The sequence below is a fragment of the Macrosteles quadrilineatus genome, unplaced genomic scaffold (assembly GCF_028750875.1).
Source record: "Macrosteles quadrilineatus isolate MER2022 unplaced genomic scaffold, UCM_ALF_1.0 Scaffold_2__2_contigs__length_208266976, whole genome shotgun sequence".
Taxonomy (NCBI): domain Eukaryota; kingdom Metazoa; phylum Arthropoda; class Insecta; order Hemiptera; family Cicadellidae; genus Macrosteles; species Macrosteles quadrilineatus.
Genome location: NW_026542595.1, coordinates 133,881,387 through 133,907,979, shown reverse-complemented (window position 1 = coordinate 133,907,979; position 26,593 = coordinate 133,881,387). Strand labels below are relative to the sequence as shown.

Sequence of the window (26,593 nt, the reverse complement as noted above, 5' to 3'; positions counted from 1 at the left end):
TAAAACAACATTTATTCAAAAGTTTTACTTCACCCTTGTACATCCAGTTTCTGTGATAGCTAGTGATTTGCGGGTACAATGCTTTACAAAGTAGTTTGTTTACTAACTGGTAAAATATAAAAAGAAAGGTTCATCCATATGACAAGAAAATCTTATATCTTTCGAATAAGCTAGTTAAACATCATACTTTCAATTATCATTGTATAAATAAGTGTACTAATTATTACAGAGGTTAGTTAGGAAGGTAACTATTATGATTATACTGTAATTAACATGATTGTGCGCAAATAAAAATAATAATTGTGCCTTGAAATCCTAAAATAATTGTTATTCAAATAAATACAATAGGTATGCTACTTACTTAGATGTATTACCATTGACTAACCAACACAAGTAGACTTCTCATCCCATTGTAAATTTTGAAGCACGTTTTTCAGGTCTAGTTCATGTACGGTGTCACTGGGCACTAGTGTCAACAAAATTTTGTTTATATTATTTTAGGGTTAATTTCTTGATTTGTGCTTCACTGTTTGGTTATATAAAAAGGGGAAAATTCATTGTTTATGATTAGATCGTATTATTTGGTTAAACGAGGTTTTAAATTACTGTAATAACGGGAAACAAATAGTAAACAAAACACAACCTCTACATAAACCGTACAGAACTAACGATTAAATTGTCTTCAGCTGTTCCATAAGGATGAGAAATCTACTAAGGAAGTATGTTTAATCTATGGTATTACCTTATACTGTTTAGTTATCACCTAAAATAACGACAATAAAATAAATAACAATCAATGCAAAATAATTGGATGTGATTATAAACAGAGATATCATAAAATTTATTTAAATATAAACTGTTAAAATAAAACATACATAGAGAACTTTGTTAAAAGTTAAAATATTTAAAACAGTTTGAGAGTTCAAAACAGTTAAAAAATATATTAAGTTAAAATATTCAGGAATGATTGTTTTAGTTTTAAAACGTAACTTAAATACAACAAATTACAACCATAACCATTAGACTCGAACACAAACGGTAAAATCATTACAAAACAATATAGATTCAATAGTTCTAAATTTATGTATATTAAAAATACTTCTTTGGTAGTAACAGATCAGATCTATTGTATCAGTAAAAAATGCCAAAGGCCTATTAATAAATACTTAATGCATAAATGTCTAAAATACAAGTTCAGTTCCTTAAATACTAACTTATACTAACAACAAAAATAGATTCTTGAAATTCCTAGATCTGTTATGAATGGTAGCAATAGCAAGTTCCTTACAATGTGTATAAAATATTTTGAGTTTTTTATAAATAATGTTTTACAACTAAAACCATTCTCTCAAGGCTCCCCTCTACTTAATCTGTCATACTTATGACACCATTTTAATTCAAAATTATTAATTTATAGTAAAAATTCAATGGCATAACTTGGACAAGTGAGTAAAATATTCCTATGGACTGATTTCTATGTGAGTATCTGGGTTAATCATAACACAAAATATGTTAAAACCATGGTCTGCATGAATTCTGAACTGTTTTTTTTACAGTACACAAATATATATATATATATTTGTTTAATAAATTGGTTAGCCTACATAATAATGCAGTGTGACGTAAAATATAGTTCATCACATGGTTATACAGTAATTTCAGCCCTCATTTATTTTCTGTCACCTTAAGAATCACTTGAATACCCGATTTAGCGGAGAGCGTATTCGAGGATCTATCCATCTATATACACAATAAGGGTTTACTCGCTTACATCTCCTTTTAAGCTGTCCTACTTAACCAATTTTTACGATTGAGGTGGCATTGTATAACTTAAGGTCTAGCGAAATGACAAATGACAACTAAAAACATCATTTCCTTTAAGGCTTACCTCTTATTTTTTTATTTTTTTTAGAGAAAATTTAGAGAGAATTTTTTTTAAAGATTCAGCGATGCTGACTAACTTTTTTTAACGGTTCGGATGTGAATTTAAATGTGAACAGCTGATCATTCAGTTGAATGTTTAACCACAGTCAGATATTAAACAAGAGACCTAACAGCATTTGAAAATGGATTAGGTTCTTCTTTATAACATAACTGTAACCTGATAGAGACATCACTTTTAAATTTCATATTGTAGATCTAAAAGCAACAATTTACTTTATTGTAAATTAATTGGTTTATTCACCAGATTGGTTTATTCATAACCGTCTCAAAAAAACATAATCTTTGAAAGTAAAAGGGTATTACATTTTTTCCTTTGCCTCGGAATAGAAACTTATTAAAATGCGCAATTAGCAAACGGGTCCCCTCGTCATCACTATTCAGGCCTTATCACTACTTATCTTAATGACTAGGTTATTTGAGCTCGTAGCAAAAGTCGTAGTTGGGAGGGTCGTCAGGTATTGGAGGTGGCTCTTGTGGAATATCGACCCCTTCAGCGTCCAACAGTCGCAGTTTGATCTCCATAGATAAGAGGATCCCAAGGTCGTTCTCCGTCTCCTTACTTGTCATCTTGTTGCCTAACACATTGCCAAATGTTCATTTTTCTTTCGTTTCGGGAATAGCAAATATTTGTTTACTTGGATGTGTGCAAAAATACTTTGACAATGAACGGAAAAACAGTGGCAGCGCAAAATTCCTTGGTTTGGAACTGGATATTAATATTTCTTGGGGTAATTGTATTGATAATATTATTAGTACATTAAATTCCGCCCGTTATCAAATGCTAATACTACGTAATTATATTGACCTTAAAACTAGAATTGAACTATGGGATTGAGTTCTGGGGATTATCATGTGATTCAGTTAAAGTTATTAGTAATATTGACTCTTTCCGTAAGATTACAGACCAATTAAATGAACTCCTTTTCCTTTAGTGAAACAGGCTTTAACATGATCAAAGCTCATGAACAAGAAACAATTGTAAGACTCCTAAAAAACTTTTTGGGCAACCTTAAGCCTATGAAAGGATAGAAAATATTGTATTCAAGAAATTCATCAACGTTTTTTAAGGTACACAATCGTCATATGCATAATTATGTTCATCCTCCCTTCATATAACTAAGATTTTAATAACTTCACTCTATCTATCGCAGTTAGCTGAATTTATTTAAAACCTCAAGAGTAACCGTCGGTTTCGACGGGTTTCACCTAGTTTATAATAATTTGACAATGTTACCTGTTTTGTAGCTATGCTATGTATAAATGTTTTGTGACAATAATGATTGATTTAATTTGAAACACAAACACCTATCCACACTACACGAGATTTGGCAAGTCGCTGCTCGGTGCTTGGCGAATGACGCATGTCTGGAGCCACCTTCAACCAATATTCAAAGACTTAGGTTTATAATAATTTTACCTGCCTTGAACTCTCTGTGTATGGTCAAGTCTGTATGACACATATTTATGAGATTTTAAACATTTGTTTGTGTGTTTTTTGTCATAGGCGTTTTTAAGGTTTTTGTAAGAGAACGGTCCGAACCTGGTTCTGGGCGATATGACCATGATAGTAATATTAAGTGTGTTGAAGCTGTACTTCTAGATTTTAGTGCTTTATAGCTTGAGAAGAAATGTTTTAACTTACCTAACAGAGCGTTGATTCCGTCAGTCCAATAGTCAAACACTTCTTCATCTGGGGCTACAAAATCCAGAGAAGTGACATCCACAGAGTCCAAGGTTAGTGAGAATGCTAGATGATAAGTGGTCTTCCGGCCTCTGTAACAGAACACACAGTTAAAAAGGTTACTTTTGAATAAGGAGTCCTATGAAAATACTTTTTGGACTGAGCTCTCTCTAAAAACTTAAGCAGAATTCCAAGCTTTATAATGATAGCCTAATGGAAATTCTTCTGTATACAAGACCTTCAAGAAAATGTTATTTATGCAATAGAATTAAAACTACTAGCATCAAACCAGCCAAGATGTTGTGTAAGTGTCAGGAAGTAATGATAAAGCAAGATTTTCAAAACAACAAGATTTACAAAAAAATTTTTTTGTATAAAATACCCTAATCAAACTTGGATCAAATGATCATTCTAAAACATTGGATTCGTTAACAGGAAAGACTATATTTTCAGAAATATCACACAAAATTATATACTTGTTTATAATATTAGTACCGTATGTAAGATATATAGTACAAAATTTTAATGTTTTGTAGGATATATTTTTTTGTAAAATTATATTTGAAATACCCAGATTTTTATACTCCAACATATCTACTCTAAAGGGTGACTGAAAAGCAGGACATGCATTACTCATCTGTTTTTGTGTCAATTATAACTTTTAGGCCTATTGCATTAAAATGTTCGTAAACTCTTGCCATTTAAGAAATACACTATTGTGAAACATAGTATGTTACACATGTCAGATGCTCTTTACTTTTAGAAAACAATGTCAAACAGTCTATTAAGGGGTCACAAACCATTTCTTAAATTCTTCCATTACACGACCTAGCATTTCAAGGCCACCATTAATTGTCTTCTTCCTGGTTAATTGCATCCTTAAGACCCATACGAGGCTTACCGTTCAATGCTCCATGGATAATTAAATGTAATTAAATAAATGTATACATCAATTTTGATATACATCAAATTTTGATACAACCCCTTCTCCCTCGCGACAATAACTGTCGCCTACATAATATAACGGTTCCTGTCGGTCACTCTGTACTTTTGGGGGAAAAATTGGGAAGATAACCCTCAAATTCTTTGTAAATATTTGTGATTTTAAATTCCCTGAAATGTTACACCATTAACTGTCTAGCTGCTTTAAACAAAATGCGTTTTCTTATAGGCTACTTATTGGAAAATACCCATGGATAGATTAAACGTAGGCCTATAGTAAGTTAATTACAACTGGGAGGTACTTGCGGCTAGAAACTTCCCATTTAATAAGACACTAAAACGATACTCACATAAAACATTCACAAGTTATCAAGAAGTATACTAACCTGACATCCTTCATGTGAGGGCACTCTTTGCCTGTGACCAGAGCCTTGATGTCAACCACTGCCAGTTTGTTGGGCAACTCCTCCAGTGAAGGTTGAGACTTCTCATCACAGTCGCCGTAGTGAAACACCTTGTGGTTTGGTGACAGTCGCACATACCAGAACTTGTCTTTTATCCTCTAAAACACAAAATGTATTATACTAACGGTGAACCATGTCGCACAAGGTCTAGTCAGGCCTGTGACAAATAAATTAGTTCAAAACCCCGATTTCAATTTTGAATCAGTGTAGAAGACTATGACAATTCATAATATTTGTTTGGTACTGCGGTGCTAAAACATATCTGTATTTATTGTAAAATAAAATTTATCGTAATGTGTTTTCCTTGATTTATAATTTAGTTCAGCTTTTTAAGAAGAAACAAAAAAGTTAAGTTGTTGGATTGTCAACTTAGACATACTCAAAGGAGGCAAATTGTGTGATGCTAACGTTATTGTAAAGTACAAGGCATGTTTGTAGATTATGGTTTCCAACACGCTACCATTGTAGCTAATTCTCCTTCTAGCTAGAAGGAGACTAACACCGTCCTCTTACTTCATTCATTACGATTCTAGCCGATTACCGCCCCTATGCGACGATTTGTCTCAATATGACAGCCAAAAACGATGTGAAGGAATTTGATGCTCCCCTCTAATATATATACCGCATTCTGTGATCAGGTTTCTGTGGAAAGAGGGTCCTCTAGTGCTTCCAGTAAATTAGCACATCTTTACTCTAAGACTTTAACCTACCTGCCCTCTATTGGAGTACTTGGTAAACCTCGTTCCCTCCACCAGGAAGCCGAGACGCTGTTGTTGTATCAGTTCCATAATCTCTGGCGTGATCATCTCCTTGAGCTGCGTGACAGGTCGCGCATGACTCTCCCACTCCTCGCGCGACGTTCGTTCTTGCTGCCACAGGTTGGTGATCTCTGCGTACGTCAGCAGCTGTAGCCGTGCTTTGAACATGGAAAGTTCCACGGGCTGAGCGGCCAACGCTCTCGTGATCTGCTCTTTTACCACGCTGAAAACCTGGGCATTTTATGATCAAAAGTTAGTTTATATTACCGTTATTAATTTACATCTGGTACAACTAGGTTGTTTACCATTAGAACATTTTGTGCTGCTTTTGGAAGGTTAATGGATGACATAAAGTCCAAGATTGTATTTGAACTTTGAAGGTATCAATAACTCCTTTTAAGACTGAATATAAAGTGTTTTAGTTTGTAACATTTGTTTAACCCGTAATTTGTAATTTGTTCACTCAGCAAACATATGAAGAAAAAAAACTTAAATATGTTGTCAATGTTAGTTATTTATAAATTTTTAGTCAAAATTGAATATTAATGTTTTCAGTTTAGTACTTTCACTTTATAATGAAATAGAAAATGAATGATTAAGGAGTAAGCACATCTTAGGCAAACATGTTTGCTTGCTCTAGATCTTTTAAAATTCAGCTAAAACTTGGGTAGGCTACATTAGCTATGGAATTCGCATAAGAGATTCATTCAGTGCTTTGGCTCACTACACTTTCATTTTCAGATTTTAATGAGGTCTACATATTATTTAATTAACTTTAACACGTTGACTGCGCGTGCCGACTTTAGTCGGCGTCGCCAGCGCTCCCAGGTGGCGCGCGCCGACTACAGTAGGCACCAGACCAACAGTAATATATTGAGTCATTGTGAGCTTAGCCTCAGACGGAGACGTTATAATCGTTGCCAGCCTGCCAGCTTAGAATGCGAGCTTTACTTTGGTGTAGGTTGGTACTAAAATTTCCCGTAAAATCCCGTCTGGCAATGCTTTTGTCCCGGTTTCGGGGATTTTTTCTCTTCAACCCACATTACAAAGACACTGGATAAGGATCCATGCAGTGCTGCTACCTTTGGGTGTTTCAGTGAACTACATCCACTCTCGGGGTAACGCAGCACAGTCACCACTGCTCTTTTGTGATTCGTCAGACTGAAATATTTGAATGCCAATTGCGTTCGCTGATTCGGTTGCGCGCCGGGGCTTCGCCCGCCACTGGGGAGCGCCTGTAAAGTCGGCGCGCGCAGTCAACGTGTTAAAAAAAATGGGCTAAGTAGCATCGTTCTCAAACCTTGATAAAGTCCTCAGTAGTAGCCCTCATCTCTTTCCACGTCTTGTTCAGTAGCACTATGCAGATGCAGAAGAACTCCTCAAAGGGGCGATCGTGGGTGAAGAACATCGGATGATAATTCTGTCCTTGTTCACTTGGAGGCTCCCCTATGTGCAGGATCTCACAGAGCAGCTTCACCAACTCAATGCTCGTCCGGCCAAACGGGCACTCATGCTCATCCGCCCGACAAGAGTTCTCTAACACTACCTGAGACACGGATAAGATTACATAAAATAATGACAAAAACAAGATTAAATTACAAGTATGATGAATCTATGTTCTTTGTAGTGACTGTCACAAGTTCTGACATAGACTAACCAACACAACGAGTATGTTTTATCTATGGTTCTACTTAGGACAAACGGGAAGGCCATTTAGGACTCATTTTAAATACCATTCCAGGAATTTTGGCTGTACAAAAATCAAGTAATGATGAGTATCTCAATCAGTCTGGACACGACTACAAATCTTTAGACGAAAATTTGCAACTTATCCAAAAGTGGGGTTAAGTGGTGTCCACAGTAAAAAATATGATATATACGTGGTGATAGAAACTACCCAGACATTGTACCAAATGATAAAATCAATAGTCAAGCCAACTCTATTGGATACAGCTCTTCAATTGGAAAGGAAACATCAGGGATCAGAGCTCTCAAGTGGGAATTCCAACCCCCAGTCATTTGCCGTGAAATAAAACAAAATTAGCAATCATAAACTCAACACTTTTCACCTTCATCAATTCTCGTTATTCGTCCACTAACCTTGGTGTAACTCTCTGTGTGGCTGCGGGCAAAGTATATCATACAATCCAGTGCCAGCATGCCAGGCGGGGCCTCGGTAAAGTCCAGCGCTGGGTTGATATCACACTTGAAGCCCAGTTTCTTGTAATCCTTAGCAAAACCTCCGTGTTGCCGTCGAGCGCCCCCGTCTGTTGCATTGGCCCCGTCAGAGTCAAACGCTATGCGACGTAGCTCCTTGATTTTGTCATGAGCGTCTTGGTCCTGAGAGGAAAGTTGTTAGAACATGTAAGCAATTGATTAAAACACTTAAGTTTGTTGAAAATGCCTGCCTTTTCTATTTATTTGTAATAGTCATACAGATGATATGAATGTTGTTTTTACTATCAGCTGTCTGTTTCGTTGTCCAATATTGTTCCTTGTCATGAAAACATTAATGAGAAATACATTTGATTATTTTATAGTTTAAATTCGTTTTTCGTCGTAGTTTTTGCTTAGATTATCCCTAAACACCTCCACTTGGGAGAATAATTCAAGAGGTTATGGTCGCCAGCATCGTTTTATGTACATAACAGTGTTGGGAAATCTAGTCTACTACGTACACGGTAAGAACAATTTATTCTGACGTAATTTTCTGTCTCAAGAGTATTATTTCTTTGGTATATCTTTCGATCGAGTTCGTCCAGCTCTACAAATGGAATACGTGAAAGGTATAAAACCATTGAAAGGAGCAGAAGATTGGCCGACGTGGAAAGATCGAGTGTTGGACGTTCTAGAGTTGTTTGACGCGGTTGATATCGTCGAGGGAAAGAGAGAAACGCCTACCCTCTCTGAGCCTCCGACTAAAGCCGAAAAGGAAGAACTTCAGAAATTCAACAAATCCACGACTCAGGCAAAAATAGTTATTTCTCAGTGCGTTAGTGATGATCTACATCAACGTATTTCCGGAAGATTATCAGCTAAGGAAGCGTGGGACATTTTGATCAAGCAGTTCGATAACAAGGCAGAAGATCAGTTGTTTCGTCAGTGTTTGGATTTCTTCAATATGGAATGGGATGATACCGAGGATGCCCCGACCGTGCTTTCAAGATTGAAGAATCAAAACCGCGAATTTGCAGTTGGCCTCAAAACGCGTAACATCCAAACAGTCGAAGATTTTCTTGAGCTCCTGTTTGTCTCAAAAGTGTTACATATTTTGCCGAAGCGTTTTGAATCGTTCAAGTCTAGCTACTTACTTATGAAGGCAAACGAGAGCAAGAAACTTGAAGATGTTTCATCTGCATTGATCCTTCATGAGCGTAATGTTGCTCCTACTTCAAAAGCTGGTGACATTCTTAGTGCCACAAACAGCGGTGGTCAGAAGAATAGGAAACCAAAAGGTGACACTTTGTGCAAATACTGTTCGGGGAAAGGTCATTGGATTCGCCAGTGTTCTAAATGGAAAGCTGACGGCAAGCCTGCGTATCCAGCTCGAGCTAACGGTATTAGCACTAGTTCAAAAACAAGTGACACTGATAAGAAGAGAACGAAGGGCTCTCAAGTTAACGTGACCGACAACCGAAGTGCGCTGATTTCCATCAGCAGTGACATGAATATCGTGACCACGAACGACCAGTGGTGGATCGACAATGGCGCTACGCGGCACATTACGTCAAATCTGAGTTGGTTCACGGAGTACAAACCTTTTCCTGCAAACTCGAACGCAACAGTAAAGGCGGCGGGAAAGGAAGTTATAAAAGCTCTTGGCAGTGGAGTCGTTGAAGTAGCAAACTATGAAAATGGAAAACTGGAAACGTTCACACTCAACGATGTCTGGTATGTTCCTGACGTTTCTCGGAACTTAGTGTCCATTCTCGCAGCTCATGATCGAAACCCTAATAGCAGGTTTGAATCGACTAATACCGAGTGTCGGTTCACTATTAACGAAAAAACTGTATTCAAAGGTACTCGAAACTGTGGTGGAACTTTGTATCGTGCCTCATTTCACACAGTTCAGCCATCTGAGGTTTGCGCTAATGCAGCAGAAGACAATCAAATTCTGCAGTTATATCATGAGCGCTGGGGTCACATGGATAAACGTTACGTCCGATCGAAGCTCGAATCCGAAATGGGTATCAAAGTGCCAGCCAACTACGAGATCTGCGAACCGTGTCAGTTCGGAAAGGCACACCGTCTACCATTTGGAACACGAGAACGCCCCTCAGCCCCCGGTGAGTTGTTATCCGGTGATGTTTGCGGCCCGTTTGACCCATCCTTCGGAGGTCACCGATACTTGATCGTCATAAAAGACCACTTTTCAAGGTACCGATACTGTTTTGTCGCAAGGGAAAAATCTGCTGTGAAGGAAGCGTTGCGTGAAGTGTTGTCTAAAGCACGCACAATTGGTCATCACGTCAAAGAGTTTCTCAGTGACAACGGTGGTGAGTTTGACAACGCTGAAGTTCGTCAAATCCTCAGAGAATATGGTGTTAACCAACGTCTGACAGCGCCGTATACACCCGAGCAAAATGGTGCTGTAGAGAGAGAGAACAGAACAATCGTTGAAATGGCCCGTACCTTCAAGTATGCCAATCCAAATGTGACATTTCCTGCAGCGATCTGGGCTGAACTTGTCATCACTGCTGGCTACGTTTTGAATCGTGTGGGAAAGTCAGCAGTTGCCAACAAATCACCTTTTGAGCTCTGGTTTGGTCAAAAGCCGAGGATCAAACATCTGCGAGTGGTCAGCTCAAAGTGCTACGTCCATGTTCCTGTGCAGAAGAGGCGGAAAATGGACAAGAAAGCTGTGGTTGGTTACCTGGTTGGATACGATGGCGATGAACGATATCGAATCTACGTCCCAGAGAGAAGAGATATCGTAGTCTCTCGTGATGTCGTTTTTCAAGAAATCGTTGGAGACTGTGACAAGAAAGTTGAGTGGCCCATCAAGATTGAGAAAACCAATGACGTCGAAGAAGATTGGCAAGAAGTTGAAGAGACTATTGACGAGCCTAGTTCTCCAGTGAAGGGTAATGATGAGCCTATACCGACTGAGGACACGTCAAGTAGTAGTGATAGTGAAGATGCAGAGTTATCCAACGATCCTGCAACTCGGCACTCGACTCGGGAAAGAAGGCAACCCGAGTGGCTAAACGATTACGTCTCGTCTGACGTCTAACTTTGCCGAAGTTCTTCTTGTTGACGATGAACCTAAGTCGTACACTGAAGCCATCAGTTCAGAAGATAGTGCTGAATGGAAAACAGCAATGGACAAAGAAATGGGGTCCATGCATAAACACGGTGCATGGGAATTGACCGAACTCCCTCCGGGAAAGAAGACTATCAACAACAAGTGGGTCTACCGAATAAAGCGCAATCCTGATGGGAGTGTTGACAAATATCGAGCGAGATTGGTCATCAAAGGATGTGCGCAAAGACCTGGTATTGATTATGCCGAAACCTTCAGCCCGGTTGCTCGTCTGGAGGTCGTTCGATCAATATTGTCCATCGCAGCTGTTGAGAAGATGGTTCTACGGCAGTTTGACGTCTCAACTGCGTTCTTGTACGGAGACGTTGAAGAAGAGATTTTTATGAAGCAGCCTGGAGGATATTCAGATGGGACAAATCGTGTTTGTTGTCTCAAACGCAGCTTATACGGCCTGAAACAGGCACCTCGATGCTGGAATAAACGGTTTGACGACTTCATGAAAGGCTTAGGATTTCGACAGAGCCGTGAAGATCCCTGCGTCTATATTTGTCCTACCCCTGCTGGAAAAATCATCGTTACACTCTATGTTAATGACGGATTAGTCGCAGCGACTAGTCAGACTGAAATTGACTTATTTATTGGGCAACTTCTTTCACAATTTGAAATTGTTGCTAAAGAAGTGTCATACTTTCTCGGACTCGAAATTTCTCAAAGTGATGGTGATATATTGGTATGCCAATCAGCGTATATCAAGAAGATCATTTCTCGATTTAACATGGAAGGATGCAAGCCAGTACTTACTCCCATAGAGAAGCTCACTGCTCAAACACCAGGGAAAGCCTCCGATTTTCCATACCGATCGGCAGTTGGAGCCCTACTTTATGTTGCTCGTGGTACTCGCTTTGACATTGCATTTAGTGTAAGTGTTCTATCACGTCACTTAGAAAATCCTACAAAAGATGATGTCACAAGAGCAAAGCGTGTTATACGCTATTTGACTGGCACTGTGGACCAGAAGCTAGTGTACCAATCCAAACCTAAAACACGTCTACTGGAATGCTATAGTGACGCGGACTTTGCTGGTTGTCCAACTACAATGCGTTCAACAAGTGGAGTTATAATTAAATACGCGGGTGCAGCTATAACTTGGCTTAGTCGTCGTCAGGAGTTAGTTGCGGACTCAACTTGTGAAGCTGAAATCATTGCAGCTAATCTTGGTTCAAAAGAAACAATCTGGATTGCTCGTTTGTTCAAAGAACTTATAGGTTTGTCTGCTGTTCCTATCCTGAAAGTTGACAACGAATCAGCAAGAAAACTCTGTGAAAACCCCGAGTTTCACTTTCGTACAAAACATATTCAGCGGAAGTACCTGTTCATTCGAGACAGGATAAATATAGGTATGCTGACTGTAAAGCACATCGGTTCAGAATATCAACTAGCAGATATACTGACGAAGCCTATACCTCGACCAAGACTTCAAGTTCTGCGAGAAAATCTTGGACTATGCAAATAAGGGAAAGTGTTGAAAATGCCTGCCATTTCTATTTATTTGTAATAGTCATACAGATGATATGAATGTTGTTTTTACTATCAGCTGTCTGTTTCGTTGTCCAATATTGTTCCTTGTCATGAAAACATTAATGAGAAATACATTTGATTATTTTATAGTTTAAATTCGTTTTTCGTCGTAGTTTTTGCTTAGATTATCCCTAAACACCTCCACTTGGGAGAATAATTCAAGAAAGTTTACTTTGTCAAAAGATATTTGGTTTGAGAGCTTACTGAATGTAATCAAGGAGAAAATAAGAAAGCCCTCTCATTGAGATTAATAAACTTCTTTTGTAACTTAACCACAACTTTACCTGAGGGTCCATTTTTGTATTCATCCTTTGCTCTAAGAGCCCCAAAGACAATGTTTGAAGGACATACAGCTGGTGAGCCATTTCTGTTCCAACCTGAAACCGTTACGAATTATTTGTAAATATATGATACTATGTATTGAAATTTTAATACTGTAAAGTTAAAAAGCCAAGTTTGTTGCGTATGTAAATAAATTTACCAGATCGTTGAAAATAACTCTAAGAAATGAAATTGTTGAGTCAATTTAATCAACTGAACTCGGAGACTTGTAGGACAGTTGTTTAGGTTGATTAATGGATTAGTGACTAAATTTTCTCAAGTCACAAATAGTAAATATTGCTGTTCCTGCACCTTTAGGACTTTGGATTACTGAGTGCCACCTAAAAAAATTGTGTTAGCATGAAGATATGTTAGCTGTGTAAGATGTGTTAGCCCTCAAATCTGAAAGTCTTATTCTGTGTAAAAAGCCTTTTTACAGATGCCATTTTATTGAATAGGCTATACCAGACTATTTAATGACAAAATACAGTTAAATCCCATCAGACAACGCGAATGCAGATACAGTAAAATGCCACCAAACACTTAAAACATTGGAAATGAAGATGAACCAACCAACAGAATAAACAGTGCAATCCCACAATAATTGAAATGAAAATGAAGGAAGTGCAATCCCGACAGGCAACACCAATGAAGATCAACAATTCATCCCACAAGATGAGGGAAATGACAGTTTAATCCTGCAAGATTATGAAAATAAACAGATGTTGATTTTTAAGATTTAGAGAAGAACCTAAGTAATTTCATGTCTTTTTAGTTCTTTGTTTGATATCATGAAGTCCCAAAGAATGACATCTTAGTTATAATTTAAGAACTGTCTTTTTAACTATAGCAGGTGTACTCGGACAAGCCAAAATTTCTGTCCAAGCGCAAAAACAGAAGAGCCAAAACTTGCAATCCCGGCCCAGATCGGATAGCTACTATTTTGTATATCAGCTTTTATGTACACTTCACACCAGAACAGTCCGGATTAACCAGGAATCTGAATCCAAATACCTATTTTACCAGTCTGTGTCTATCAGTGTGGAGTGCAGTTGGTACTCCTACTCTCTTGTTGAAAGTAGTTTAGTGGGTAATTTGGTTGTGTTATATTATGTAGGTACGGTAAGTAAAATATTGACATCGAGCACTAACTTAAATTAGTTTGGTCAATTATTAAATTACAGTTGAACCTCGTTTGTACGAACCTCGATAAAACGAATTCCTCGATAAGACAAATTTTGTTAATCCCCTTGACACTTTCATATAGGTCAATGCTAAAAACACCTCTATACAACGTAGTAATTAAGTAAAAAAACCTCCATAAGAGGTTGTTTGTGACATGGGCTAGGACTGATTAACCTCTATACAACGAATATTCTTAGCACAAAACCTCTACAAGACGAACGCGACCTCTATAAGACGAATTTATCATAATCTTAACCTCCATAGTACGTAGTTTTCAAAACAAACAGAAGCTTGTCTCAACATGAAACCCTCACCCATCCCTCCTCCTTCCTCAGTCATTGTTTGGAGAAACCTTGGAGCGAGGAGAAACCTCTATAAGAAGAATAACAGTAGCATTAAACCTCGATAAAACGACCCTCTTTATTAAGAATACCTCTATAGTACGAATTTTTCCCGTACCCCTTGAAATCGTATTATAGAGGTTCAACTGTAGTTCGGTTTTGGGCCATTGTCTTTATGTTTTGCATACGGTATCTTAATTTTCTTTTGATAACAGAAAGGTGTGTTCAAAGTTAAACTCATTAAAACTAGATTATGGACATTCTACAGAAGTTTAAACTTTATCTCTTTCACCCTGACACTGACTAATAACTTTTGAAAAACACCATCAATCAGCCAACGTATGGATCCAAACGACTTTGTCACAGGTCACAGGAGTACCGGTACTTCTTTTTTCAGATACAGCATGTAAAAGCATAGGTAGGCCTAGTCACTTTTCTTATATTCATTTCAGTTGCAATTGGCAAATAAACCGATAATTCACAAAATCTAATCCTGGAAAGCCCAGTTTGAGGCTGCTAATGTGGACGCCCCTTCCGGAACAGCCCAGATGAAAATGTTGACCCGTACCTGGATTGTACTGGGGTGAAAATTTAATCAAGTATGTTAGGTTTAAGCAATGCCCATCAATCAAACCCGTAAACCCAAAGGACTAAGAACCCACAAAGAGTGATGACACCAAAAATTGACAGTGCGAATGGTTATCAATAACACTGGCAAAAATGTTTTACTTACACCTTGATCCACACAAGTCCACTTTTGACTTTCGGGAACAAATGACACAAAACCAGCAACAGTTGGCTACAGAAAAATTGTTTGATTAACTTTTTAGAGTGCTTAAATATTGTAAGATAGACTGGAAATAATCAAACAGATAAAAATATTACTGATAAACTTACCCCTTAATTTTGTATTTGAGCTTCTCAGAAATCAGAAATCAGAAATCAGAAACGTTTTATTGTCCTTCAACATTTACAACAAATGCAATAGACAAAAGTCAAGAAAATTCAGCTATTACATAAACAGCCTATTTTTAGGCAAAACAAAACAAGCCTAAAAACAAGTCAAAATAGGCTATACTAATACACATACTTACAAATAAAAAACAATGTGGAAATGTGAGGACATTAAAAGTTAACTTCGTCAACCTTAAAATATTCTTCTAAGTCATAAAAAGGATTTAAAAGTAACCAATCCTGAGCTCTTTTTTTAAATGACTTAAGGTCCAATTCTTTGGCATTGATGCTAAGCTTATTAAATAATCTTAATGAAATAACATGGCAACTATTTTTACATTTACTTAACCTACAATAAGGCACGTCTAATAGGAACTGATTACGTGTGTTGTGTGAATGGATATTAAACCTATAAACATGGGAACTAGTATTTTTCTCAACCCTAAGTAAACACATAAATATGTACAGATTAATCACAGTCAATATTCTACTTCTTATGAACAATGGTTTGCAATGCTCTTCAATTGGAGCTTTGTTTATTATTCTAACTACCTTCTTTTGGAGTATTAACACTTCACTTATGTGACTACTGTTTCCCCAAAGAATCAAGCCGTAGCTAATTATGGATTGGAAAAATGCAAAGTAGGCTACCCTTATGTAGGTTTCAGGTACAACACCCATAAGATTTCTAAGCAAACAGATTACTCTGGACAATCTTGCACAAACCAAATCTATCTGAGGAGACCAGCTTAAACATTTATCAATTTTTATTCCTAAAACTGTAATTACATTTTCATTGTTTACATCTTGTGACTCTACTGGAATGTTTTTAAGACTACACAATAGATTTTGAGTTTTATTCTTATTAAGACAAAGGCTATTAGCATTAAACCACATATAAGCTGAATCAGTTGTGAGCTCAGTTACTGACATAAGATCATAAAAGTTGGGATGAACACTCAAAAAATTGGTGTCGTCCGCAAACATGATGGTAGAGGATCTTTTAATATTGGCTGGTAGGTCATTGATGACTGTGATAAAAAGAAGGGGGCCTATAATCGAGCCTTGTGGCACACCTGAGCTAACTTTCAAGCAGCTTGACATCTTGCCTCCTGCATCAACGAATTGAGTTCTCTCTCTCAGGTATGAATCAAAAAACTTAAGCTGTATACCGCGGATGCCATAGTACTCCAGCTTAGTGATGAGTATGTTGTGATCAATACAGTCAAATGCTTTACTCAGATCACAAGCTGTGATCTGAGCAAAGCTCGACTCCTCAAAAGCTCTCAAAATCTTAGAAACAAGGTGGTCCAGGGCATCCACGGTAGACAAACTTTTACGAAAACCAAATTGAAAATTTGAAAAAATTTTGTTTGTGTCAAAAAAAGAACATACCTGAGGTTTGATGACAGCTTCAATGATCTTGCCAATTATAGGGACCAGAGAAATAGGACGATAATTTTTAATCTGTGATTTTTCCCCTTTTTTGAAAATTGGGATGACTCGAGAAATTTTTTGGGAGGTTGGGAAAACACCTTCTTTCAGACATAGGTTGATACAAAAGACAAGGGGCATTACTATTTCAAAGATAATGTGTTTAACAATATTGCTTGTGAGACCATACACATCTTTGCTTTTTGAGGATTTCATTTTTGACACTGCACTGAGCACATCATCACATGACACTTCATTCCACTCAAGTTGGGTGCTGGGCCTCTTCACTTGCTGCAGGAAGTGATCCGCAGGCAGGGGACTCACAGGAATGCTGGCTCGAACATCGTTTACGGAGTCGATGAAGAATCTATTGAAGTCCTCGGCAGAATGGTTGTTGCTGACCTCCTTCTTCTCTCCAGAAACTCGCCTTACTATCGTCCACGCTGCTTGGCATTTGTTTGCTGATCGCTCAATGAAGTCAGCGTTTGCGGCTAATTTTGCTCTGTTCGCAACGTTTTTATAGAGGCTTCTTAGTTCTTTGTAGGCACTGTACGAGGCATCAGTTCTAAGGTTCATGTAGACAGTACGGTAAGCCATAACTGTTTCCTTAAGTTTCTTGAGGTCATCACTATACCAGGCCACTCCACTTTTAGGCCTATTGTCCTTACGTCCGGAAATCTTCTTTGCGGTTAGGTAACTAACAGGACAAGTTAAGTTGAAAATATCAATCAGCTTGTTAAAAAAAAAATTGAAAGTCTCTTCAGCTGACTGATGGGCCGCACGGTTACTGTTCAGGATGTTAGGCCAGTTCACATTCCCCAGTTCAGCTTTAAAGTTGTTTAAGCACCTTGGGGAAAGACTGCGGTGCATAATTTCCTCAATATATGGTTTAGCAGCTTCTGATGCCGTTATTAGCCTCAACTCCAGGCCTTCGTGATCAGCTATGTCAGGGTGAACGATGTGTGTGGAGCAGGAGTTGGTCGGGACATTTGTAAAAATATTGTCCAGACAAGCTTTTTTGCGAGTAGGCTTGTCATTTAAGTAAACACAATCAAATTGCCTGAGTAGGTTAAGTAATCTTCTAACACTAGGCTGATCTCGGGTAACATCAAATCTTGAGTTTACATCGCCACCAATAACAATATTCATCTTCAATTTACTCAGGTGGATCAGTAGTAGCTCCAGATTATTCAGAAATATAAGTTCATCCCCTGCAGGAGAGTGATATATACAAACAATTATGATTTTAGGATTGTCTAAAACTATTCCCACACATTCAAAGCTTATTTCATGACAAAAACATTCAATGTCCAACACTTGGAAGGTAGGCCTAGTAGGCTTGCTATTATTGGCGAATATTGCGACGCCACCTCTTATATGGGTTTTACGACAAAATATCGATGAAAGCTCATAACCCTCAACGATAACATAACCTGCCTCGTTTGGGTTCAACCAATGCTCGCTAAGGCAGAGAAAGTCATACTGATTACTCACAGCATGTAGGCCTAAGATGTTTTCCTTGGAATGTAACCCCTGCACATTAAGAAACAAGACATTAAGGTTATCATTTACTGGGTTTAGGCTATGTTTGCCCCAGTCTCGGCCGTGCGTTGAGAGTTTAAATTGCGCCTTGGAAGTTTGAATTCACTGATGAAAGTGTTTTCCGGCCAAAAGTCCTCACAAAAAATGCTATCCCATAGCGATTCTGGAACACCAACTTTGAAGGAGTTATAGGTTGGATACTTGGTATTCAGCTTTTCAACAACATAATCGCCACTTTTGAATGATGTAAGATGGTTTACGACATCGGCCTTTTCGACCGAAGGTTGAAGTCATTGAAGCACCCATGATCTAAGTAAGCTTGGTTAAACAAACAAATGGAAAAATTGCCCCAGGATCTAAAATAGGCCCTCTTTTATTGATTATAAAAGAACAAAAACTCTAGCCTATAAAAAGTATGAAATTATAATAATTAGGTCCTAAACTTATGCAATAAAAGCAATAGGGTAGTCACAAAGTTGTTAAACCATTTGATATAGGCTATCATTTTATAACACCAAATTTTTTAAGGCAGAATTGTAAAAATGATCATTTCCTGACTATATTCCTAATGTATGGTTAGGTGGGGAGCGAGCTGGTCTAGTGGTTCGAGCGCGGGACTTCGGTTCCTGAGGTCCCAGGTTCAAATCTCGCCAAATCACCAATTGATTTTATCTAAGTGATAATGCCGCAACCCCTAGGTCTAGCCTGAAGTAATGTGAATACAATTCCGGGCTCGTTCCTAGCTTCCTAGGTAAAAAAATGTATGGTTAAGTTAGGTACCCTAGTTTATTTTAAGCCAGATACATAATAAACTTATATTAGGCCTAAATATTTTTATAATTTAACTTACCTGCCCTGAGGAAGATTGAATGATATTACTCCATATGACATTTCGAACTTGTTTGGAAGACAAAGTTCCAGAAATAGCTTTTCTCTTGGCAGGATCTGCTTTTAAGAATAGAGCATTTATTAATGCAATCGCATTTAGTTGAATTGCTTGGTTTTGACTTTGAAGGTGCATGACTAGGTTTGGAAATGTGACTTCCTTTTCAACTTGGCCATATTTTCCGGAGCTGTTAAGGACAATGTTCTCTAAAATAGAAAGGGAGGCCTGGACTACTTTAGCATCTTGTGCTGTACTTGACTGGTTATTTACATAACTGGCAACAGTGTTGATAAATGGAACCTCGAGAATATCCCAAGATACAATGCCATGCTCCATCAACTCAACAAAAGATAGCAGGGAATAAGCAAGCATACCGCCAACACACTTGCCGTTTTCAATAAGTTGAATTATAAATCCCAATCCTTGTTTATTGATGAACTCTAATGCAAATGTTATGTCTGTGCTCAAACTTGCCAATTTTTGTAGAGCAGAAACTTTCTCATCGTTACTTCCAGTGTTCAGTTTCTGTAAAATATCATGAGCTGTTTTTGATGGAGAATGAGCTAATCTTAGAACAGACCCATTTTTCACTTCATTTCGGTTTTTCTCAGTAACATAGTTTGAATTGTTAGGCTCAGAAAACTGGAGAGCGTACTGTTCTGAGTCAGAGAGATTCCAGCCATTGCACAGATCTTGAATTATAGCCGATAAAGGTTGAGTTTGGTTGAATCCCTTTAATTGTGGGTTCTGATCAGCCATTTCAACAGCAATTTTAACTATATTAGAGTCTGTTGTTGTAGGAATTTGAGTTTTAAACACTTTAGTATTCATGTTGGTGATTTGTTTTAACTAGGCCTAGCTGCAAAAGATAACAATTGTAGCTTATGATTCAATACAATTTTTAAGGAAAATGGTTGATCGTAAGATTTACACAGTTTATGAATAAGCGTGGTGAGCAACACTAATTATTTCATAATGTTATTTTCATCGTTGTATAGTTGTAATATCACAAAATAAAATTTACCAAACAAACACTAACACAGCACACAACCTTAACATTTTGACAATCACAACACAATCACTTCACTTTTGACAATAACTTTTTTTCATGTACTCCACTACTTCTGCTCCACCCACATGCATAGAGTCACAAGAACGAATTTACTACTATGCGACTATGCTTGTAGAATATAATACCACTGATTATAAGTACTCAATAATAGTATTAAAGTCAAAGTATAATATTACATTCAATGATTCAACCTTTGATTGTATCTTGCGTAAATGAGTTTCTTTCTTTCCTCTATTAAAGACTGTTCACTATTAAGACATCTTCGGTGTATTATTACGTTGTCCTCGACTACGTAGCAGTCGGCGAGCCGCCAGCGCACACTCCAACAACCAACAACTGCCACGGCCGCCTTTAACTCCAGGCCGCGGCCTTCGAAGTGGCAACGTCGCAAGTGGTGTTGTCAACAGCTGTTTTCTTTGGAAGCAGCTAATAGTAGCCTATTTGTGTTTTACGAAAGATTGGTTACTTTACTATGGCAATATTGACTCCACTTAAAATGTACAGATATAGATTTTTAATTCATATTGTTTCGGTTTTCAATTCTGTATGTTTTATTTTCAATATCTTACTAATAAATCTGAAAGTTTGTGTGTATGTTGCTCAATCACGCATAAACTACTGGACGGATTGGGCTGAAATTTGGAATGATGATAGCTCATCACATTCCCGATTAACATTAAAGCATATTCTTATCTCAAAAAACCTTATAGGCTCCGCCCCGGTGGCTCTGTATTTCTATTTCCCCATGTTAACCTTACGATTTTTCATATTTAAAAGGAATTAATGAATCTTAACAGCTGTTTCAATTAAACAAGTTATATTGGTTCTGTTCTATGATGTTCAATAGCATCAAAGTTACAAGGATTACCAACAGGGTGCAGCACTATTATTATTTTTTTATTTATGACAACAGCTAATTTCCAACCAAAAGGTGAGTGAGCGTAGCGAACGAACTTCAACCTGGAGGCGAGTTAGCGTAGCGAACGAGCTAACCTGAAGGCAAGTGAGCGCAGCGAACGAGCTCCAACCTAAAGGTGAGTGAGCGTATATAAATAAAATAATAATAATAAATAATAAAAAAAATTACAATGGGATGAAAAGTATACTTGTTTTGGCTATTCCTATTATACATCTGTTTTGGGCCCCCCATGAACCCAAAAAAGTGGTTATCAAAGTGATATCTGTGTGTGCGTCTGGTATGTGTACAGAGCTATTACAGACCACATACCTGTGTTTCAATTTTGAAGAAATTTGGTACTGGTAGGCTATGTGGCTACTGTACTAATTAATCATAGTATCCCCAGGGTTTTGTTATTTATTTCAAATTTTTTTTATATTTTGGGTTTCTATAAAAAAAACATAAAATAACAATAAAATCAAATTTTCTAAGAGATAGCCCAACGATTTTGTTGATTGAAATTGTGTGTTTTAGTTGGTTGTTTGTAGTCTTTCTCTAAACCACAGAGCATAGAATAAATATTGTTCTGTGCTCTAAACCCCCAGTTGTGTATGTTATACAGGGACAGGGTGATTGATATAAGTGTGCCAGCTGTTTTATTCGAAAGTAATAAGATATAGAAAAAATGTTAAATTGTAACCGCCTTGGATTTTTTATGTAAAAAATGTTGGTCAAGTTGAAAAAATAATTTAGCTGCCATTTTTCCAATATGGCCACCAAGTTTGATTTATCTTATGGAAGACCCTATATTTGACGATTTCTTAAGAAAGTAAGTGCAATTTAAAAACGTTTTTATTCTTGACATTTTTTTCTCCATAGCTAGGTACCGTACTCGTTTAGGAGTTACAGTGTGTTACAACTAAGAAAAAACTACTTGCGTGTAAATTCTGCAAGTAGGTTTAGAGAGTAAGCTAGGAGTAACTAAGTCTTAAAACTGCATCTACATTCGAAAAATACCATAAAAGTACACAGTTTTCCTATTTTCAAATTTGCTACCATTTTGGGAAATGACGGTAATTTTTGAAACAATGGAATCAATATTTTTAATGTATTTTATGCGTATTAGTATTTTTTTTATGTATCCAGTCTATTTTTAGAGCTCAACTAGGAATTATATCTTCTGTGACTTATTTAATACTTAATTGCAGAATGAGGATAATACAGCACCGAATTACCCCAATAATAAATCATGGAAGGAAGGAATGGGAGATGAAACAAAGTAGAACACAGTTTTAACAGTCTGATTTTATGCTGCATACAATAAATGTACAAATAACTTATTACATGTCAGATTTTCAAGGCATACACAAATATTCTGGCTGTGAATAACGATGAGTATGAACATTTGATGAATAATGCAATATTATATTATGAGTAGATATATACTTAGTATTGTCTCAGTTCATTATTTTAGAATAATCCTAAACATACAGAACGCAATAAACACCGTATTCTATGATATTATCTTTGATATGAAGATTAATTTTAAGCATGCTGGAAATTTGATAGAGTCATATAGGTGTTTTGTATTGTATTAGTGATACAGTAACACAACTCAAAAGTGAAGGCGGTATCGGAGGGTAATGTACTATACCCAATTGTTTGAACTGGGATAAGAGGAGTGTATAACTATATGCAATTTAAATGGGCATAAATGTTAAGTGGATGGGGAGATTGGTGTCAAACAATATAGGACATTTAGCATTGTTAAAGTTAATTTCAAAATGTACCTATATGTATATGTACATTCAATTATATCTTTCCCATTTAGCGCTGGTACATTTTTTTGGTATTCAGTTTAAATGCTCGCCCAAACAGCCGCTATGCGGTATGGGTAAACCGCCAGGTAATTTAGAACAACGTTAGCTAACAGGAGCGCCCACACTGGCGGGGTAAACCGGCACCGGCATGGGGCAATTTAACCTCGTACCGCCAAAAAGCTGCATGCTCTGTTTTTGCTGTGCGGTATTTCAGCAGTACCCATATTATCAGTATTGTACGTACATTCTTACAGCAAATCTTTAAATAGTTACGCTCAGTACCCCATACAGCGTACCGTGCGAGTATGTGCACCCTACCGCTACCGGTGTATCTGTTGAGACAGTGTAAATCACGATTACTAGAAAAATACCGGTATGGATTATAAACATAAACAAAAAACGTTTTTGGCCCGAAAATAAACATTATTTAACATTGCTTAAATGGAACTGCCAAAATATATGTTCAATGCTATTAGTATAGGATTCGGGCCAACAAAGTCATTTGTTTATGTTTATGATCCATACCAGTATTTTTTTAGTATTCGTGGTGTAAATACACCGCAGACCCCGTAACACAGCAGTTTGGGCAGGCCTTTATGTATCATGGCGGCTTATAAATTCAAACCATACAATTGAATTATACTGTAGTTGTACAAAATATGTCAGGATACAAAAGTAAAAACATACACATGTTTAATACACCTGTAATTAGGCAATAATAATAGGAAATAATAGATGAGGGTATTCTGATGTATAAAGTTTAGATGGTCAAATTGATGTTTAAAACATGTAGAAAAATTACAATTATAAGGGTATACTACATTTTTAACATGATTGCTCAAGTGGAGGGCTATGGCTTAGCTGAATCATATCTCAACTTAACTTAGAAATCTTTACTACAGAAATTTACATTTTTCAATTTAAACTTCTACCCTGATTCAAATATTGGTCGTTATTTACAATTGAATTATCTAATCTAATTGCTTAATCTTGTATTATTACTATTTTATATACTGTACATATATACGTTTTCGATTTACTATCAACTTGTTGAAAGATGATTCCAATTTTAAGATATTGTTGTTTTTTTATTATTGAAATAGCTAATGGACTAACCATCTTAAGTCTTACTTTTTAGCCTTATAATGTGAATGTACAGAGTCAAACCCCAATTAACCAGAACACTAAAATATTTATTTTGCTTTGCACAAGTAAAATGCTTTATGGAATGCAGAAGTCCTAAACATTACAACTGTGATTCTAAGATGAAATTGGACATGAGTTACATTTCTTGTGAGGTACAAGATTTATTAGTTACAAATTATATAAAATTCTTTTAAGTCAATCACCATACAAAATATTAATAACTGTGCTTTTATTTGATAAACCAATAGACTGTATACCGGAAAAAAATGAAAACTATACATTTATTGTAACTATTTAGATCACACAAATCTTGTAAAGATCTAAAAATATTGCACCGTGCCTCAAATAATTCTAAAGAAATTGACTTGCTCATAGTTTACTGAAAGTGGTTATAGCTAGGAAGTGCCATCACTGTTACACAAATTCCATGTGGGTAGCTTAGAAGTATTGTGGTTTTAAATGACGTGAAAGATGGAGAGAAAAATCAGCTGCTCATAACTAGTCTATTGGCATTTTGGTTAAAATCACCTACCTAGGCTACTACATTGTTGTCATTCTAGGTAGTGTTAACTATTACTGTGTGTAGGATCAGAAGAAAATCTTATATTTTAAGTGAAATGCTGTTTAATCAAATCCAAATCTAATGAGAACTAAGTTAAGTATGAGATCATATACATTTTAAATACCTCAAAAAACTATTAACGCCTAACATTTTTTGCCAATTTTATGCATTAAAAACAAGTTTTTCATCGAGTAGCAAATGAAATGCTGCAGTGGGCAACGATGGATGTGAAAATGTTGTATAGCAAAACTCCAGTAATGGCAGTAATGTAGTATAATTGGTCTAAGGAGAATTTGTTTATACTGATTAAGCCAAGGGCAAGCTTTAACAGGGTTCAGAGCATGTATGGTGGAGTACACCATGGTTTTTAACGTCAATTAATGTTTTAATGCATAAATCAAGATAAAGCCAAAAGAAAATCATAACAAAACATTTTACTGCTAATAAAAACCAACGATATTGTCCCTTGCTAGCTGCTAACCTTGCTTACATGTTTTGCTAGTCATGAAAAGATTTGTTAAACAATTTACAGAAATATGAAAAACTTTTTACTACTTTCAAAAGTTTCAGAGAAGTAAGTAGCTTAATATCACGTAAATTTATATAAATCAAAATTTAAAAATATATTAAATATAAAATTACTACAAAACAAAGAATATTATTATTTTGTATCCAACCAACTAAAGGTCCTTACACAAATACAACAAATTTAATTACATTCTGAACAGTGAAAACTGTGAAGGTGTAGGTACCTACTTAAAAAAACTACACTTGTTAGGTACAAAAGTAGCTCTAGCTTAGAAACTACTTAAAAAATGTTTGTGATTTTAAATTGCTTAGGAGCAACATCGTCAAAAACAAAAATAACTTTATGCAAAATTTTTAGAAAGGCTTGTTTGATAGTCTAAGCTTATTGTTTTAACAATGCTGCAGAATATGTTACATAATACAAGTTTATGAATATTTTACAAACCTTTTATGTTTCACATCAACACAAATCATTTTAAAATACTAGAAGACTAAAAACTGAAAAAGTATTTGTGAATTGAACAAAAATCACTTGCACACGGCAAATGCATCCCGATTCTGCACTAACTTTGCTTAAAATATGAGAAAACATTTGACAGTAAAAATTGTACAAGTTTAAACAACATAACAATAAATATTTATTTGTGCTTAACCTAGTTTATAACTTTATATATTAATTTTGTGCCTCTTCCTATACTACACTTTACTTACATAACTCTCTTTGTGCTTGTTAGATAGTAAAATCAAATTAACCCTTTGAGGTCGAATTTTTTTTCTTTTTTCGGTGAGTATAGGTTGCCATTCAAGCAGTCGGGAAAATGGGGTGCACCGACCTATACTCGCCATTCGACTGCAAAGATCACCCTTCGACCGCAAAGGGTTAAGCAATCTAATTGTCAATATTTTCAAAGTTCTTTTAAGTAAGACTAGTGTACCTGTTGCTTGAATTCGAGCAATTGCGAATAATTACAGGCGTTATTTAAAAAAAAAATAACAGTAATAATTTCCGATGACTTTGGAACAGTCGACTCAAAGATTATGGAAATACTCACGATGTACATAACAGATTGATATAATCAAAATTTCTTGTAAATATCATATAATTTTTCAAAAGCTGATCCTGTTTTTTTGTGTTTTCTACAAATATTTCTCACTCTTAGCCGCATTAGGTTGTCCATAAAAACGATTACGATTTCTTTTTCTTCTACTTGGTGGTGTTCTATGACTTTCCTATGTTTTCATTGTTTGCAAATCGGCTCTTTCAATGATTGTTC

General features: G+C 36.5%; 1 protein-coding gene across 1 annotated transcript; it reads right to left on the bottom strand.

The window, feature by feature from the left end:
• Positions 1–38: 38 nt before the first annotated feature.
• Positions 39–20,357, bottom strand: LOC128986024 (engulfment and cell motility protein 1). The gene is made up of 8 exons (XM_054406105.1): positions 19,258–20,357; positions 12,915–13,007; positions 7,890–8,129; positions 7,090–7,335; positions 5,742–6,020; positions 4,954–5,129; positions 3,587–3,717; positions 39–2,519 (listed from the first exon to the last, which is right to left on the bottom strand). Exons 1-8 carry the CDS (start codon positions 20,122–20,124, stop codon positions 2,356–2,358), a joined length of 2,196 nt encoding a protein of 731 aa, XP_054262080.1. The 5' UTR covers positions 20,125–20,357; the 3' UTR covers positions 39–2,355.
• Between the last annotated feature and the right edge of the window lie 6,236 nt (positions 20,358–26,593).

Coding starts and splice junctions, on each gene's coding strand:
- LOC128986024 (XM_054406105.1), bottom strand. CDS start 20,124: ATGAATACTAAAGTGTTTAAAACTCAAATTCCTACAACAACAGACTCT. Junction 6,021..7,089: donor CTACTGAGGACTTTATCAAG/GTTTGAGAACGA, acceptor TAAAATGCCCAG/GTTTTCAGCGTGGTAAAAGA. Junction 5,130..5,741: donor AGTACTCCAATAGAGGGCAG/GTAGGTTAAAGT, acceptor TTTGTGTTTTAG/AGGATAAAAGACAAGTTCTG.